Here is an 18,353-nt window from a genome sequence, read left to right as displayed (position 1 = left end):
GTGGCTTTCTTTCAAAACTGTGGATGTTCATCAAGCATGAAATTAATACCACCTCTCAACCGCACAGTGGAGGAGAGTAAAGAGCTGCAGAGCTGCAGAACAGCACGTGTGAAGCATCAGGAACTGCATAAGGCTCTCACACACAAAGGGGACCAAAAGCACTCTGATTGTTATTGATGCATTTTTTATTTAGAGGGGGTAAGAGACGAAAGAAAGAAAGAGAAAAGGAGAGCGCCCCTATCTGTTGGTTCACTGCCCTGTGCCTGCAACTGCTGGGGGCTGAAACCAGGAACCAGGAACTCAATGCGACAACAATGAGCTAGAATAGGAAACCGAGTAGGAGTCCACTCAGTCATTCCATTAGTGGGTGGGGGAGGGAGGGTGTCCTGATCAGTCTCTTAACTACTACACCAAACACTCAGTCCAGAGACTTGAAACCATTTCAATCAGGAAGCAAAGTACACCTAAAAACCAGAAATTCGGTAGTACAGGGACAAAACACGGCTACTTTGCATTTAAAAAGGTTTTTTGAAAAACAGATCACTTGAACAGAAAAATTCTTAGGGTGAAAAAGGAATTTGTATCAGCAGAAATTAACTAAATAGATAACACTACACAGACCATACCACAGGAGACAAAATGAAGATGCCACTACCCTTTTAAAGATCCTTTTAAAGATAGCATTTCTTTCTCCACTAGGATTTTAATGCCCTGTCTTAAAGACCTCTTCTTCACTTTCTCCCTTAATGAGAGCTATGTTTCAGTTTCAATTCAATTCAACCGAGCACAAATTTATTGTGCTCACACTGTAGAAGGGATATAGGGAATTTAAGGCTGTACATTTGAGCCTCAATCCCTACCAAAAAAAAAAAAAAAGAAAAAGAAAAAAAAACAGCCCACCATGCATTAATCCAGTTTAGACCCATGTGTGGAGCAATAAACCAGAACCAGGAACTTCTCTCACTAGACCTGTGTAAGCTGGGAACCATGTGTGGAGGAGCTCCCTCAAGGAACAAAAAATCAAAAGGGAAGGACTTTCCATGAAATGTGTACTTTCCATAGCTGAGTTAAGATCCCCACACCCCGTACTGCAGTACATGGTTAAAATCCCTGGCTCCAGCTTCCTGCTACTGCAGTCCACAGAACTCAGCAAAGATGGCCCAGCCTAAGCAGGTACTTAAAGAGAGGGGAACATCTCAAAGAACAAAAGGGCTTTTAGGAATCTGTGAAAAACAATTTTTCTTCCCAAGTTTACTTATTTTTGGGCCTGTGCAGCAAGTAAAGAAACTACCTGCAGCACCAATATTCCATATGGGCACTGGTTCATGTCCTACCGCCCGACTTCTGATCCAGTTCCCTGCTAATGCACCTGGGAAAGACAACAGAAGCTGACCTAGGTGTCTGGGCCCCAGTCACTCATGTGGAAGACACAAATAAAACTTTTGTTTTCTGGCTTCTGGATCCTGGCCTGAGTGGCCTGGCCCTGCCCTGGCTGTTGTGGTTATCAGAGGAATGAACCAGCAGAGGAATATATACCTCTCTAACTGTATTTTCAAGTAAACTATTTTTTAAAATTTATTTATTTGGAAGACAGAACAGAGAGAGGGGGAAGGACAGAGGAGGAAGAAGGATCTTTCATCTATCGGTTCACTTCCCAAATGCTCCCAACAGCCAGAACTGGGCCAGGAGGAATCAAGAAGCTGAGAACTCCATCTAGATCCCACCCACGGATTGCAGGAACACAATCACTTGGACACCTTCTACTGCAGGAAGCTGAACTGGAAACGGAGCATTCAGGACTGAAACCAGCACTCCGACATGGGATCCTGTTGGTGCAAACAGCAGCTTAGCCTTCTACATCACAACAGGCTTCGGATCTGCAAAAACCTTAATATCAAAATAAATATAGTTCCTTAACTATGAAGCCCTGTACAATATTAAATAAATGTGAAAGGAGTTCTTTATTACAACAGAATGCCCATTAACACATACATTTTAATTTATTCTTTAGGAAATGCTTACTAAAACACAAGTATGGTCAACTGATTTTTGACAAAAGTGTCAACAACACAGATTGAAAACAAAAGGCGTTTTAATACATAACGGTAGAAAAGCTAGGTATCCATGTACAGAAAGATGGAACTAGACCTCTGTCTTCCACTATGTTCAAAAACCACCATATTGCAACGGACTAAAGACCTAAATGTCAGAGCTCAAACAAAATATTAGAAGAAAACATTAGGGAGACACTTTAGAATACTGGCGTGGGCAAAGGTTTTAGGGACGAAACACGAAAAGCAAAGGAAACAAAAACAGAGACAAATGGAATTTCATTAAACCAAAGAGCTTCTACAAAGCAAACAAAGTAAACAGACAACCCACACAATGAAAGAAAATGTTTGGAAATTACACTACTAACAAGAGCTTAATATCCAGAATACAGAAGAAATTCAAATAACTCCACAGCCAAAAAAATTCAAATAATCTAATTTAAGAATGGACAGTAGATGTACACAAGCACTTCTCAAAGGAAGACACACGAATGGTTAATCTGTACCTGAAAAAATACTCAACATTATCCATCATCAGGGAAATGCAAATCAAATCACAATAAAGCATCAAGGTCACTGCACTAGACTATTGTCAAAAAGACAAAAGAAAAACACTGGTGAGTATGTGGAGGAGAGGGAAGAAGTTTCTCAAAAACTACAAATAGATCCACCATATAATCTAGTGATCCCACTGCTGCATGCAGATCAAAGTGGTGAAATCAACAGATCAAGAGATATCTGCGCATTCATGTTAAATGTACTGTTCACAACAGCTGAGAAACAGAAATAACCCAAGTACTGACCTTTTAATGGATGGATAAAGAAAATGTGGCACATACATAGAATGGAGTACCACTCAGCCATAAAAACACAATTATGAAACCTTGTCATTTTCAACAACACATATGGAACCAGAGGCCATTATGTTAAATAAATGAAGCACAGAAAGGGAAGTATCACAAGATCTCCCCCAAATGTGGAGCTTGAAAAAAAAAGATTTCACAGAAGTTAAAACTATAATGGTAGGAGTGGGCATTGTGCCACAACAGCTAAGCTGCCACTTGGGACGCTTGCATTCCATGCTGGGATGCCTGGAACACAATCTTGCCTCCACCTCCAATCCAGCTCCCTGCTGACAATGCATCTTGGAAGCAGCAGATAACAGTCCAAGTGCTTGGGCTCCTGCCACACACATGGGAGACCTGGACAGAACCTTGGGCTCCTCGTTTTGACCTGACCCAGTCCCTGCTGCTGTGGGCATTTTGGGGGAGTACCACCACACAGAAAGTTTTTCTATCACTCTGATTATCAAACTTCAAAAAAAAAAGCACAATGGAGGTTACCATAGGCTGAGGAGAAAAGGAGTAAGGAAGAATGGGGAAAGGATGACTAACAGGTACTAAGTTATAGCTGATCGGAGAAAGAGTTTCTCTGGCTCTACTATACAGCAGGTTGACTGTTGAATATGTTAACGTATTGTGAGTGCACACACATATACATATACATATACATATACATATACATATACATATACATATACATATACATATATGTATTTCTAACTTATTTCAGCTTTTAGAAAATGAGCATGTGCCTCTTTTCCAAAATCATGTGTAACCCTCAACAGTGGCCTCAACAAAAACAACACACGTACATCTCTAGAACAACTTCTAGAGCCACCATGAGGGCAGCAGACCACAAAGTTCCGGCACAGAGTAAGTACATGAGCCACCATTCTGACCCTTTACTCGGGAGAGGAGTTCTGATGCTACAGGGAGGCAACCTAAGATTAAAAATGAAGCAAAACTGCAGGGGAAATAAATTACTAAAACCAGCATCAAGATTTATGGAAATTTTTGATTTGCTTTTAAACTCATTATGAGAACAAGGAGAAGTGGTGATGATGCTTGCTATGATGCCAAATACAAATGGTTAACTGATGTAAAGAAACAGAGAGGATGACAGGCTATAGGACAGGTCAATCTCAGGCTGTCGTGAAGCCATTTGAGACATGTAATTCATCTAGTACTCACCTAGCATCATCATTCATTGTGGTATGATCAATGGGTGCCATGAAGCTCAGTAGCTTGCTAAGGACGTGAAACCTGAACAAAGTGTGAAACAGACAGACAGCAACATTAGGAACTATTCACCTAGAAACAGAATCACATTCTATGAATTGACAAATTCCAGAAAGATGACAGGAACATCCAGAGAGGAACAGAGGAAAATTCATAAGCACTTGCCACATGTAACTGCCCCCTCTTCCCCATAATACTGAGTGTAAAAGGATATAGCAATACATTGTAAAGAACACAGATCAACACACATTTGTTTTAGCACAGCCCCTAAAAGGAGAAGACACACTTGTTCTCTTGAGCAACATCCAAACCCTTCCAGATAAAAGACAATGAGGACTTGACTACCCGTTGTCCTCCTTTATATACATGTTATCATTTTTTTTTTTTTAGTGTCATTTAGGCTACCTACTGGCAGCAGCAGCACAGGCGGTGTGCTAACACATGAATGCAATCCCTCGCTGTACCTGATTCACTCACTCGCACTGGTTCCACATCATTCAGCCCCTTGCTTTTTTTTTTTTTTTTTCCAAACTACCTAACTTTAAATGAAAGCACACAACTGAGTTTCCACCATGCTTGCTTCCCATACCTTTATACTGGGGAAATCTACAGTACATCACCCACCCACAATTCCCAATAGAGAAAAGGGCACTCTCTCCAAGTTCTCAGAGACTCCTTGACAACACAGACTGCAACAAATGATCTTGTACACCACAAAAGGTACCAGAAAGTGACCCCTTTCCATTCATTTAAATGAAGAGGCTGGGAGTTCCCTGCACCTGTGCATGTGAGCATATGTAAAATCAGTCTACGCAATCCAGCTGGACTTGGGTAGAACACTAACCACAAATAAGAATATAAACAAAACATTCCATGTATTTAATTATTTAGACTTTTAGAAAAAATGTTACACTTACTAAATAATTTAATTCTCACTTTTTAACTCGCAGAAAAGCCTCCCAAATTTTATCTTTTTTCTTAACAAGTGAATTTTATAAGCGATAAAACATTCCCCATTACAAGAGTAATAAAAAGTATAAATTCGTTACAAGAAGCTTGGAAAATCAAGAACACACAAAAGATGCAGATTTCCTCTACCCATACAAAACTGCTGCTGTAACTTCCATTACTATGTTGGCTTTATACTGTGATCCTTCTGCCTATAGATTTACGTAGTATTCTAAGCACTGCCTCCCAATGGCTGCATACAACTGCAGGAGAAGCACCACAATATAGCTTATATTTTTGAGTATTTCTATAGTTACCAATTCTTTTTTTTTCTATAATAAAAAAAAAACCCACAAAACTCTATGGATTATACTGAAAAGTCCTCAGCTAGTACTATTCCCTAGAAACAATCACTGTTATTTAAAACCAAATTTGGCTGTAGTATTTTCCTTGTTTAAAAACTTAATGTATTTGGGGTTGGCACCATGGCATAGCAGGCCAAGCTTCCACCTGCAGCACTGGCATCCCATATGGTGCACCATTCAAGTCCGTCTGCTCCATTTCTGATCCAACTCCCTGCTTATGGCCTGGGAAAGCAGTGTAAGATGACTCAAGCCCCTGGAACCCTGCACCCACATGGGAGACCTGGAAAAAGCTCCTAACTTCAGATAGGCACAGCCCCAGTCATTGCAACCACGTGGGGAATGAACCAGCACATGGAAGCTCTCTCTCTCTGCCTCTCCTTCTCTCTGTAACTCTTTCAAATAAGAAAATAAATCTTTTTAAAAAACTTAATATATTTACCATAAAAATGGTATTGTGACATACCTGTGTATAATGGCCTATCAGTTCACAATGAATAGCATATACAGCAGTGTGCAGTCATCTACCCCATGCAGGACTGCGTAAGCGCACTCTATGATGCTTACACATTGATGAAATTGCCTAAAAATGCATTTCTCAGAACATCTCCCCATCATTAAGTGACACATGATTCAATATTATGCATTATGCTTTTTTCTGCTGAAGTATATCATTTTCTATTCTTGTTCATAGTTCAGAGCAAGTCATTATGTTGATTTAATGTAATTTTTTGAGTCTCCTATTGATGGATATATATATGCATATATATTAAAATAACTTCTCTTTTAAACACAATGGCAAGGTACAAATTCTTATACATAAATTATTTTACAACTTTTATTTTACATTTTAAAAAGAGATTTATTTTTATTTACCTAAAAGAACAGCAGAGACATTTTCCAGCCATTGATTCACTCCCCAGAGGACCCTAACAGCTGAGGCTGGCACAACCTGTAGCCAAGCACCAGGAACTCAGCTCAGTGTCTCACACATGGGTGACAGGGGCCCAAGCACCTGAGCCATCATCTGCCGCCTCCCAGGCTGCAATAGCTGGATTGGAAGCAGAGCAGGCAGGACTCCAACTGGTATTTCAAATCGGAATCCAGGAGTCAAAAGTGCTGAGGGGAGCCTCCTCTACCTGCTGGTTCCTTCTCCAAATGGCCACAATGGGCAGGGCTCGGCCACGCCGAAACCAGGAGCTTTGGCATCTCTCACATGTGTGCAGCGGTCCAAGCACTTGGATCATCCTCTGCTTGTTTCCCAGACAGGTGGATCAGAAGTGGAGCAGCTGAGACCTGAACCGGTGTCCACATGGGATGCCAACACTGCAGTCAGTGGCTCAACCTGTTACACCATAATACCAGCCCTTCATATATTTTATGAGATAGATTTTGAGTTGTGAAATTGCTCAATGAATAGGTAGGCATGTGTAAAACAGGGAAGCTGCACCAAAATGCCCTCCAGGGGCTGTGTCAATGCATGGACAGATAAACATTCACACACTCTTTTTATTTAAAGACACAATACAAACACTAAAATAAATTTCAGTATCTTTGGGCTTCACTAAACTTGAAGTGTCCTTCAAAAAATGAATACTATTTTTGCATTAACTTAATTTCTGGATAAAAATTATTAACTGCTTTTCTGCAGTTATAGTTTCCACTACAGTATTCACTACCCATCTATGGTTAACTGAACACTTGAAATGTGGCTAGTTTGAATTATGATGTAATTTCACTATATGACACAAATCAGATTTTGAAAATCTGAGATAAAAGAATGATATACAGTACTAAGAACACTTAAAATAACAGTTGATCAACAGACTGAATACATACTGGGTTAAACAAAACAAAGTCATCTGTTTAATTTTTTTTTTTTAATTTTTCAGAGTGACTGCTAGGGCATTTAGATTGGCACTGCTCAACAGATTATACCGTAATGCAATAAATTCAGTAATTATTAAGTACATGATGAAACACAGGCTTTACATAAGCTGGCAAGTTCTGGGCGTGGGCCTGGACACAGGCAGCAGCACCCACCAGCATGAGTGTGTTCTGAATAGTGGGGTTGGTTCGGCTGAGCTGGGTTTCAATGCCTACTGATATAAACAAGAACTAACTACACCGCAGGGCAGAATAGGACAGTCTGCTGCACATACTGGCAAACATACTGGAACCAGGGCTGGGAGTGGGCCTGGTGGAGGTTACTGGAGATCGCCCCAAGCTGCAGCTAACACTGGTGAACGTGAGGACTGAGTATGTGGGGGCAGTGTTGAGTTGGGACAAAGCATCCATCGGTTTATGTAAGAGAGAGGGTTGAAAATAGAACTGACCCAACAATTGCAACCACCAGTGTGCATGTAGGCTGACATGGGTGACACAGCTGGACCCCACATTGGCAAACAAACACAAGAGTCAGGTCTGGGATCGCCACATGAGATTTCTGTGCGGATCCCCCCCCCCAACAACTACTGAACTCAGAACTCCAGCCATTGGGAGAATCGCAGGATCTGTGGTCTAACTGTGGAGTTCAATTGTCAAAACTGGACCTCCTTAGTGACTAAGATGGAGCAGTGGACAGCATGCCCAGATGCAAATGGAAGATATAGCAGTCCACTGGGGTCTGCAGAGGACATCTGGTACCACAGCAGAGGAAGGAGAGCAGAACAAATTGGTCAACTGCCCTAGCCAAGTACTAACAGCAAATATCTGGGCAAATGGAGACTCTAAGGCAACTGTGTCAGCAGACAGACCTTGGAAGGATTTCCTCATTCTCTGGATCAGCGAGACTGACCGCATTTCAAAACTATTAAAACCACTCGGTGGAACCCTTGGAGCAGCCCCAAATTGGAAACTTGGGGATGGCATTGGGTGGTCATTCCCCAGCCCCAGGTACTGGGGTGAGAGGGAAGGTTTGGGTGCAGTTTCTCCCCTAATTTCCTCCCCTTTCTCCAGATACAGGAGGAAGAAGGGTTAAATCTGAAAACAACTACCTCACCCACATCCCCCTAGTTCTCGACCCTTCTCACCCTGGTCAACTATGTAAACATCAGCAAAAATAAAAATAAAAAATAAAGACAGGCTTTAAGAAGCTGTCAGACTAAAGGCAATGTAGTAATGTGCACTTAATGTATTCCAGCTGATCTTAGTGTTCCTGAGGAAACCTGTGTATTTTTGTATGAAAACACCTTTTTACCAGTCATGCTGAGGCAAATGTAATTTTGTTATGGAAGAACAGACCAATACCCATAGGCAGACATGTAGCCTTATCCTATTGTTAAGACGCCAGTTAAAATGCTCACATGTCATCTCAGAGAACTTGGGTTTTGATATCTGCTTTTGGCTCCAGACTTCCGCTTCCTGCTACTGCAGATCCTGGCTCAAGTACCTGGATGTGTGCCATTCATGTGGGGGACCTAGACTGGTCCAACCCCAACCATCAGGGGAACTCTCTCTCAGCCTTTCATGTATATAAACAATTTTTAAATGTTAGACTAAGAAGGCAACACATCTTATTAGAAGACCCTAGGTTTCCTTACATGTCACATCCACTTACATGTAGTATTGAACAAAATAATAGTAATAATTGGCTATTAATAAAATAAAATATTTCTTTTACTTTCTAGAACCTAATAAGCTGCCATGCCAGTTTGACTAGGCTGTGATTTATAATGGCCTGTTATCATTTAAGCTGTTTCAACAAGGTAATGTTAATCCTCAATGTGTTTCTGGAAATCTTATCTTCTCAACACTATCACAAAGAGCAAAAATTGCTCAATAGTGGGATGCGTGTCAGCAATGACAGCCGCCATGCCCTCCCTGCTCTCTTGAAGTCTACTTTAAGGAAGTTATTTATAATATTTTCCTGCAGCTGGGCCACTCAGCTAATCTTTTATGACAGGAGGCTGGTGTAGCTGAGATGTCATTTTGGTGTCTGCGCAGACCATTTGGTCCTGCCAATGAAACAACTCAAAAACCAGATATTTGAGGAAGGCATTTAGTCTGGACGGTAAGACACCCACATGAAAGTACCTGGATTTCAAACCCAGTTCCAGCTCCTGACTCCAGCTTCCAACAGATCCAGGGACGCAGCAAGGGATGGCTCAAGGAGTTGAGTATATGCCACTATATGCCACCCATATGGGAGATCTAAACTGAGTTCCTGGCTCCAAGTTTTGGCCCTGGTCCAGCCCTGACCATGGGCTCATTAGGGAATGATTCGGGAGATGAAAGCACTCTCATTCATCAGGTTTCTCTCTCTCTCAAATAAGTTCATTAAAAACAAAACAAAACAACAACAACAACAAAACCCCACAGGTTAGAAACGTAAACTCTGGTATCAAACCAATTAGTTCCAATCCCAGTTTGCTACTTAGTAGCTCTGAAAGATATGAATTATTGTGTTTAATCTAGGCAACCACCCTGAGATGCGTCTTGTATTATCATACTCACTTCACAGATGAGGAAACTGAATTGCTCAAGGTCTCACTGTTACTACAGAACAGGCACAAATGTCAGACCTAGACAGTTTCAGAGCCTGTGCTCTTTCTGCTTCTGAGGGTACACTGCTTCCAGCATCTGACAGTGAGGGCTCACAAATGCTAATCACCATTACTGCAATTAGTGAAGATTCTTTTCTGATTATAGCCATAAAGCCAGGCTTGTACAGATGCAAACAGTAGGGTGCTCATATGTATCCTCAATTTCCACTCACGTTAACAAGTTCCATAAACAGCGACTTAACACAGGAAAGTAACATTGTACAATTTCATAAACTACAGATCTTGTCCAAATTTCACGTATCCTACTGTCCTTCTTTTCCAAAATCCGATATAGGACCCCTTATTGTATCTTGTTGTGATGTCACCTTAGTTGTCTCCAATATGTGACACTTCTTTTTTCTTTTTTTTCAGATTTATTTATTTATTTATACAGAGAGCAGGGGATACAGAAAGCTTTTCTGTCTGCTGGTTTACTTCCCAAGTGGCCACAACACCAGGGGATATGAAGCCAGGAGCATCTTTATGGGTCTCCCATGCGTGTGCAGGGTTCCAAGGCTTTGGGCCGTCCTCTACTGCTTTCCCAGGCCACAAGCAGGAGCTGGATGGGAAATGGAGCAGCCAGGACATGAGGACCTGAAGCAAGGCGAGGATTTAGCCATTGAGCCATTGCACCAGGCCCTCCTCCCCCACACTCTTGTTTTTTTTTTATTTTTAAGGATTTCTTTTTTTAATCAGAAGGAAGAAAAAAAGGAAGGAAGAAAAGAAGGAAGGTAGGAAAGAAGAAAAAAGGACAAAGAAAGAAGGGATCTTTAAGTCTTTTTAAAATGCCAATTTGGTAAATAAGAACTCTGACAAATTTATTTCAATCTAGCAAATATACTCGTGTTCTCTTAAGCTACTTGCCATACTAGAAAGGTTTTTACTTTTCCAACACTTATGCTTATTGTTTTTAAAGATGCATTCATTTATTTGAAGGGCAGACCATCAGAGAAAGAGCTCTTCCATCTATTGGGTCATTCACCAAATGTCCAAAACAGCCTAGGCTAGAGCAGGCTGCCCCCAGGAACCAGGAACTCTATTACAGTCTCCAGATTTGGTGCTGAGGAAGGGAATGGCGATAGACAGATATGCACACAGTACATTCTGTGCTGTTTTCCTAGGAGCTGCCTTCCCAGGCTCTTAGCAGGAAGCTGTGTCAGAAGTGAAACACCCAAGATTCAAACTGGCATTGAACTGGATGCCAGCAAGAGAAGCAGTGGTTCAACATATTGTGGTATGGTAACACCTGTCCCATCAGGTTTTTCTTAAAAAAAAAAAAAATTCTTTGAAAGACAGAGTGAAAGAGAGAGGAGGAGACAGAGAAGTATTCTATCCACTCCCTGAGAGGCATCAATGGCTGGCTGGCCTTGGCAAAAGCCAGAAATCTGGAACTCCATCTGGGTCTCCCGTTTAGGTTCGGAGGCCCCAAGATTTAAACTACCTTCTGCTGTTTTTCCAGGTACACTGGCAGGGAGCTGCACTGGAAGTACAGCAGCCAGGATCTGAAGCAGTGATCCAACATGGGATGCCAGAGACACAGGCAGCAGCCTGACCCACTACATCAGATTTCTTAATACTTACTATCTTTACAGTTATAGTGACTTCTTAGCACCTGGCATTTTAATTCTACTACCAGAATCACCAGAAAACATTTCTGATTGACTAATATCTACAAGGCACAACAGCAGAAAATAAGGTTGAAGCTGTCTTAAAGGACCAAGCAGCCCAGGTCTTGACCTCAAAGGGCAAATAACATGACGGCTAGCCGGGGGTTCAGAGACCACAAAGGTACAAAGTAAAAATTTCCTGATGAGCTTAGCTAGCTAACAAGCTGAAAGCAGGAATTCAATCTGCCTCTCCAAATTTAAATGGGATAGATCTATATTTGTTTAAAAGGATTTTTAAGGACAGGCAGGCTCTACTAAGAAAATCACATTAGCTCCATGTCTAAAAATGTTTTAACACAAAGAGTGTAAGTTTTTGGTCAGTGTATACATGAAACACAAGTGGTTCTTTTATCACACTTTGCAAGATACTGTGTCACACACACAGTTAGCAGGAATACAAGCCTAGAACTATGTCAGTTTTTACTCTCACTCCTTCCTTCTTCTGTATCCCTATAAAATTCTTTAATGTGCTAATAGGATGGATGAGTGATAAATCTTGCTATTTCCTCATAAAGAGTGTATTTCTCATTTCATTTAAACACACTGTTAACATTCTCCATAGTCCTTCCTTTACATCTTTTTAGTATACAATGTAAATGAATGGCATGAAAAAACAATCAATACAACCCTATTCTAAATAGACTCTAAAATAAAATTTTAATTATTCTACAAAGATCATTTTTTTTAAAGATTTATGTATTTTTATTGGAAAGGCAGATTTTACAGAGAGAAGGAGAGCCAGAGAGGAAGATCTTCCATCTGCTGGGTCATTGCCCAAGTGGCCAGAACGGCTGAAGCTGAGCCAATCCGAAACCAGGAGCTTTTTCCAGGTCTCCCATTTGGGTGCAGGATCCCAAGGCTTTGGGCTATCCTCCACTGCTTTTCCAGACCATGACTAGGGAGCTGGATGGGAAGTGGAGCAGCTGGGACATCAGCAGGCACCCATAAGGGTGAGCATTTAGCTACTGAGCCATCATGTTGGGCACAGAAATAATTTTTCAAAACAAAGATCATTTTAACTATCTTGTCTTCATTTTATTTTATTTTTGTTTGTTTTACTACTGTCTGTTTTCTTACTTCTCTTGCAAGGAAATGTACCTACTTTTTCATCCACCTATTCATAACTTTGGAACAAAAATCAATGAAACTCTGCTTCATTGCATAGCAAAGAATTAGTAAGAGGGCCAGGTGCAATGGCTCAATGGCTAAATCCTTGCCTTACACACAGGATTCCATATGAGCCCAGTTGGTATCTCAGCTGCTCCACTTCCCATCCAGCTCCCTGCTTGTGGCCTGGGAAAGCAGTGGAGGACAGCCCAAAGCCTTAGGACCCTGCACCCGCACGTGGGAGACCCAGAAGAAGCTCCTGGATCCTACCTTCGGATTGGCTCAGCTCTAACCGCTGCAGCCACTTGGGAAGTGAGCCAGAAGACAGAATCTAACTCTCTGTATCTCCTTCCCTTTGTAAATCTGCTTTCACAAAAAACAAATTAATTAATGAGCCCATTGGGGCCTGCAGACAACATCTGGTACCACAGCAGAGAATGAAGAACAGAACACATTGGACAACTACCCCAGCCAAACAACAATAGCAAGTATTTCAGTGAATGGAGACTCTAAGGTCGACTGTGTCACTCAATGGACATTGGAAGGGTTTTCTCATCCATAGATTGGCAAGATCAACAGCACTGCGGAACTATCGCATCCACCTGGACAGAACCCTGGGATGATCTGCCACATCAGGACCCTGGGTTGACATCGGGTGGCCATTCCCCATCCCTGGGCACTGTGGTGGTTTGGAAGCTGGGTATCGCTTCTTCCCATATCTACCCCTTTACTCCCCCATCCCAAGAAATGGGAAGAAGAAATAGAAAGTTTGGGGCTTGGTGCAGTGGCCTAGCAGCTAAAGTCCTTACCTTGAACGCGCTGGGATCCCATATGGGCACTGGTTCTAATCCCGGCAGCTCCACTTCCCATCCAGCTCCTTGCCTGTGGCCTGGGAAAACAGTCGGGGACGGCCCAAAGCCTTGGGACCCTGCACCCACGTGGGAGACATGGAAGAGCCCCCTGGCTCCTGGCTTTGCATAGGCGCAGTTCCGGCTGTTGCGGTCACTTGGGGAGTGAATCATCGGATGGAAGATCTTCCTCTCTGTCTCTCCTCCTCTCTGTATATCTGACTTTGCAATAAAAATAAATAAATCTTAAAAAAAATAAGAAAAGTTTGGAAACAATGATCACAACCACTTTTCCTTAACTCTGGATCCTTCTCACTCTGATCAACTATGTAAGCAGAAAAGTGAGTCATAGAAAACTCTCAAATACTGCTTTTATTTTTATCCTAATAATAGACTATTAGAAGAAACAGAAAAAGTGACATAGCAAAATGCTAGAGAACAGACACAACATGTTAAATCCCTCCCCCCACCAATAAAATAAAATAAAATAAAATAAAATAAAAACTCACCGAAGTTTCCTTCCTTTGCTAGCTTTCCTATCTACTTTCTTGTGGATTTTGCTTCGTAACTTCTGGATGGCAAGCCACTGCCTGGGAAATTCACAAGCAATGTTATGCATCATCACTAACAGAAACAATTGTACCTATTGACAAACTGGAATTTGTCCCACTAACAACCCTGCAGAAAGAAATTATCAACCTACATCAAGTATCTTAGGATAGTCTGAGACCAAAGTGACTAATCAATTGAAGAAGTTTTCCGCAACAGTAAAAAAAAATGGCAGCAGGGAAATTTTACAACAAATTTGGTTAACAATGCTTCTTAGTACTTGCGGTTGCTGTGCCAAGCACTTAATCTACCAGTCGGCAGGAAACCCGGGGAGCTGAGTCCAGCTGCCCGGATCTCAGCTGTGCAGCATGTTTTCCCACTGTCTGCAACAGTTGACTGGTTTGAATGCATGAATTCTTTAAAAATAATTTTGCCTTTGCTCATATATAACTTTTTCCTTGTGCTTTCCAACTTTTGCTAATTTTTAATAAATATTGACTGTCGGCACTAGTTTTACTTCAGAGTTAGAGATGCAGTGAAGAATGTAAGTGTTGCTCAACAAAGCTCTTTCCTTCTTCCCCCCAAATTATCTCAGTGCCATTACTCCACCCAAAAAGATAACAGCCCTTTACTTTCAAGTATTTACATTTTAATTTTCCCAAAATGTCTCAATTTTAAAGTTTTACTGACTCATATACTCTGCAATCAGCCAAAGTATGAAGGAATTAATTTTTCAAAATAAGGGATATTTGGCTAAGGAAATCTTCATAAATTGCTCAGATGACAAAAGGGGGAGGGGCCTGGGGGAAGGAAGAGAAACAGCAGCCATGGCTGTCATCTTACCTGATTTATTTAATGAAAACTCAACATCAGGAAAAAAAAATCTAGGGAAATCCAATTACTGTAATCTTAATATAATCTTAATTACCATAATCTATTTTATTGTAAAGTCAGATAAATGCACAATATAATCACCAGTTAAATGCAATTTGCTCTATCACATCAAATTTATAGCCAACAGTTCTAACATTCCTGAGACATGTGAAACATCAACAATACCCTACCCTAAAATTCAAATAACACTTTACTCAAATAAAATGATTTCATCAACACAAAATGTACGATTGCCTCCTCAAAATGCTGCTCTGCCAAGAATCCTATTCTGGCACTTGCAGCTTTTGTTTCCTTTTCTGCTTTTGCAAATTACAGCTCATGGCTATTTAAATGTACACCATTCATTAGGTAGCACTCCAAATGCCCTTTCTATTTTCCAACCACAGGATGAAGCATACACACAAGAGCCTTCCTTCACTACTTTACATTCTACGCTGACATCTGGGTAATGCTTCCACACTTCATTTCTAATTGTGCTGCAGCTTTTACCGAAGGGATGGAGGTATAAATTAGGGCAGGCTCGAACAAGGCAGATTCAAGGAACCTGTTGTCCACAGTGCCATGTTCTGACAGCTGAGAACACCCATTAGGGTGGCTGTTTTTTATCCACTGGTCTGTGGATTGATATAGATACAATCACAGCTCTAAACAGAGAGCAGAGACTAAGTCCTTCAAAAAAGAAAACCCTAAAACACGTAAGTGTTGTATAATCTCTTTTCAAACTGCACGAGGGCAATACACAACAAGGAGTGATTCACTTCGTCTTTCTAGCTCTTATTATCTACTTTAACTTTGATAATTACAGGACCAATCACTGCTCTGGCAGTAGAACGAAGAGGATTCAAAGCGAGAAACTATGATGTGAGACAGCCTGTGTGAACAGAAAACCACATCAAATTACCTTCCCATGGCCACCTGATCATTGGGATCCAAGGAGCTGGTCTTCCGCTCTATGAGTTCTCGGAGGAGCTATGCAAGAAAAGAAATACAACTGATTTATTTATCTTCTCCCAACACCCACTGACTTTAAAAGGGCACAGAAACAACTGTGAATGGCGCAGTGACAGCTCAACGCCCCAATCAATAAGGGACAACCCAATGGCAACAGCATGACTGAATTCCCATTAACCCTTTCCTATTTATTTATTTTTTAAAAGGTGGCAATAGCAATAGCTGAGAATGGAAGTCCATTTGGAAGACATATTGTACTGCAGTTCATTTCAAATGGATCAATGAATGTGCAACATTCTCCTCATTGTTTTTATGATTAGTTTTGTCCACCCCATCGATAGCAATGGAGAATCTTTAAAAGGTCATGTGGGAAAGGCTGTGTAGCAAAAAGGAAAATGCATCAGCTTCTTACCAAGAGGATGATGGTGCACAGTTAACTTCTGAACTATAACCTCTTACAGCCAGGTAGATTCTCCTCAGGCAAAAGCCTTTATTGTATAATTGAAAGTGTGGACTGCACCCTCTTGATTTCCAGAGCTACTACTCCACTGTGCTTGCTATTAAGCAATTTAACCATATATGACACCAACAAATATTCATAGCCATAATAATTTTTAAGAGGAAACCTAAAGAAAGTCACTTATGTGTACAGCAAATACAACACGGATAGCCAGACTTTCATCCTGTGTAATTAACTCCACAGGACTCTACATTACTCTCTGGCTCTCCTCTTAATCCTGTGTACTCCACTGCACCCAATCAAAGCCCACATCGACATCTTTCAGACAGACTTAAGAATTTGCACTGGAGCTTGAAGTTCTAGGTGAAGAGAAGCAATGGATTTTAAAGTTTAAACACTAAAGGAGAAAATTTTTTAATTAGACTAGTCAAATGCAGTATCTCTCTTATATAAGTCCTATAAGCAAACAGCAACAAACAGATTGAAATTCCAAAGCTCTGAGCAAAATCTAAGGCAAAATGCTAAAACATGTGGTTTTGCTAAGCATCATTAATAATATAAGTCTGACTCTAAAACTCATTTTGTCACAAAGGTAAGTCATTACTTTGTGTGTAGAACATGATGGTGATATAGAAATTTCAACAAGTTAAACAGTGGGAGCCTTAGGAAGATGGAGAGGGAGGAATACATTCCTATGAAAGTAGTTCGGTTTTTAATTTTCAGTTGTTTATGTGAGATGGTCTTAGATGAAGTAAAACACATTTATAAAAATACTACTTTCCATGAGATGAGTATTTATTGCAAAAGGGAAAAAAGATCTCAGCTGCAATTAAACAAAGAAAAGAAAAAAAAAATCCTGAGCTGTTTTTTTCATTTGCTTCTTTTGGACATTATTAGCACAGCAATTACGTTTAAAAATGCGAGGACCAGAGGCCACTGGTTTATTATCACTAGAAAACAGCCAGCTATTTCTCTACCCTATTTATCTGATTGATTCTCAACATCTTTCTGGCAGCCAATCTATCAGTTTATCTCTCCTACTTCATCACAGTCACTTCTGGCAGCTAAATACAAGATCCAAATCCAGTGTTACACAGACACACGACACAGTAAACCTATGTAACGCACTGCTGTGTAAACAGCTGCCCTGAAGGCTAAGCAAGAATGGGCTTCTGGTTTCCAGTCAATATGCTGTCAGAAGCAAGGCTGGGGTGGGTTCAAGGGAGAGGTTACTAATAGTAAAAAGAACAAGAAGAAAAAAGCAAAAATAAGTAAAAAGGAAGAACAATAATGAGATGACTGCATTTCATTGCCCTTACCTTGTCCCAGCCTCATGGGCAGTTAAAACCATTCCTGCTTTTCCTAATCATCTCTGAACCCTTACGTTGGGACGGCACGATCACTGGGGAGCAAGTGCTCATGGAAGACAGCCCCGGTACAACGGGGTCAACTTGCGGAAGAGAGCGCCACACGTCCTTGCCAAAGATGGCAAAGGGCTCTGCCACCGCAGCACGGTTATCGCACTTGCAGTGGTCTCTGCAGTTCTAACGCCAAGTATTGAATCGCTTACTTTCGAGTGCTCTGAGCACCACACGGATCCTGGGCTGCATTCTCACTGCCCAGCTGCTTTGTATGGTTATTCTTGGCCATTCATGATAGGGACTTTTCTATGATTCATTTATTCAGTCCTTCTTTCAGAAGGTTCTTTCTTGTCCAAAGTAGAAATGAGAAACCAGAAGGAAAAAACAAATTAGATGAATTATTCCCTCAGCTATTACTATTTCCCACCGCTTTCACTATCACTGGGCTTAAATATAATTAGGAAAATAGTTTTCCAAATGCTGCTGCAAAATGCAGCTTTAGGGATATTAGCTTAAGAATTTAAGTTTGC

The 18,353-nt window shown here is 41.0% G+C and overlaps 1 protein-coding gene across 2 annotated transcripts in view; it reads right to left on the bottom strand.

Moving 5' to 3' along the window:
* The window catches only part of AATF (apoptosis antagonizing transcription factor), a 104,294-nt gene that overhangs the window by 20,210 nt on the left and 65,731 nt on the right, over positions 1–18,353 (bottom strand). The window contains exons 9-11 of one of the 2 annotated variants that reach the window (XM_004590948.4): positions 15,953–16,020; positions 14,118–14,198; positions 4,085–4,156 (exon numbers count right to left, since the gene is read on the bottom strand). In XM_004590948.4, coding sequence (XP_004591005.2) covers positions 4,085–4,156; positions 14,118–14,198; positions 15,953–16,020 — 221 coding nt within the window. Of the gene's footprint in view, positions 1–4,084; positions 4,157–14,117; positions 14,199–15,952; positions 16,021–17,781; positions 18,167–18,353 lie in introns of those variants that run through there. The other variant, XR_009246904.1, reaches the window with a different exon arrangement.

The sequence above is a fragment of the Ochotona princeps genome, chromosome 17 (genome assembly GCF_030435755.1).
Source record: "Ochotona princeps isolate mOchPri1 chromosome 17, mOchPri1.hap1, whole genome shotgun sequence".
Lineage (NCBI taxonomy): Eukaryota > Metazoa > Chordata > Mammalia > Lagomorpha > Ochotonidae > Ochotona > Ochotona princeps.
The sequence above is the reverse complement of the archived record's forward strand: the minus strand, read 5'-3'. Positions and strand labels throughout refer to the sequence as shown.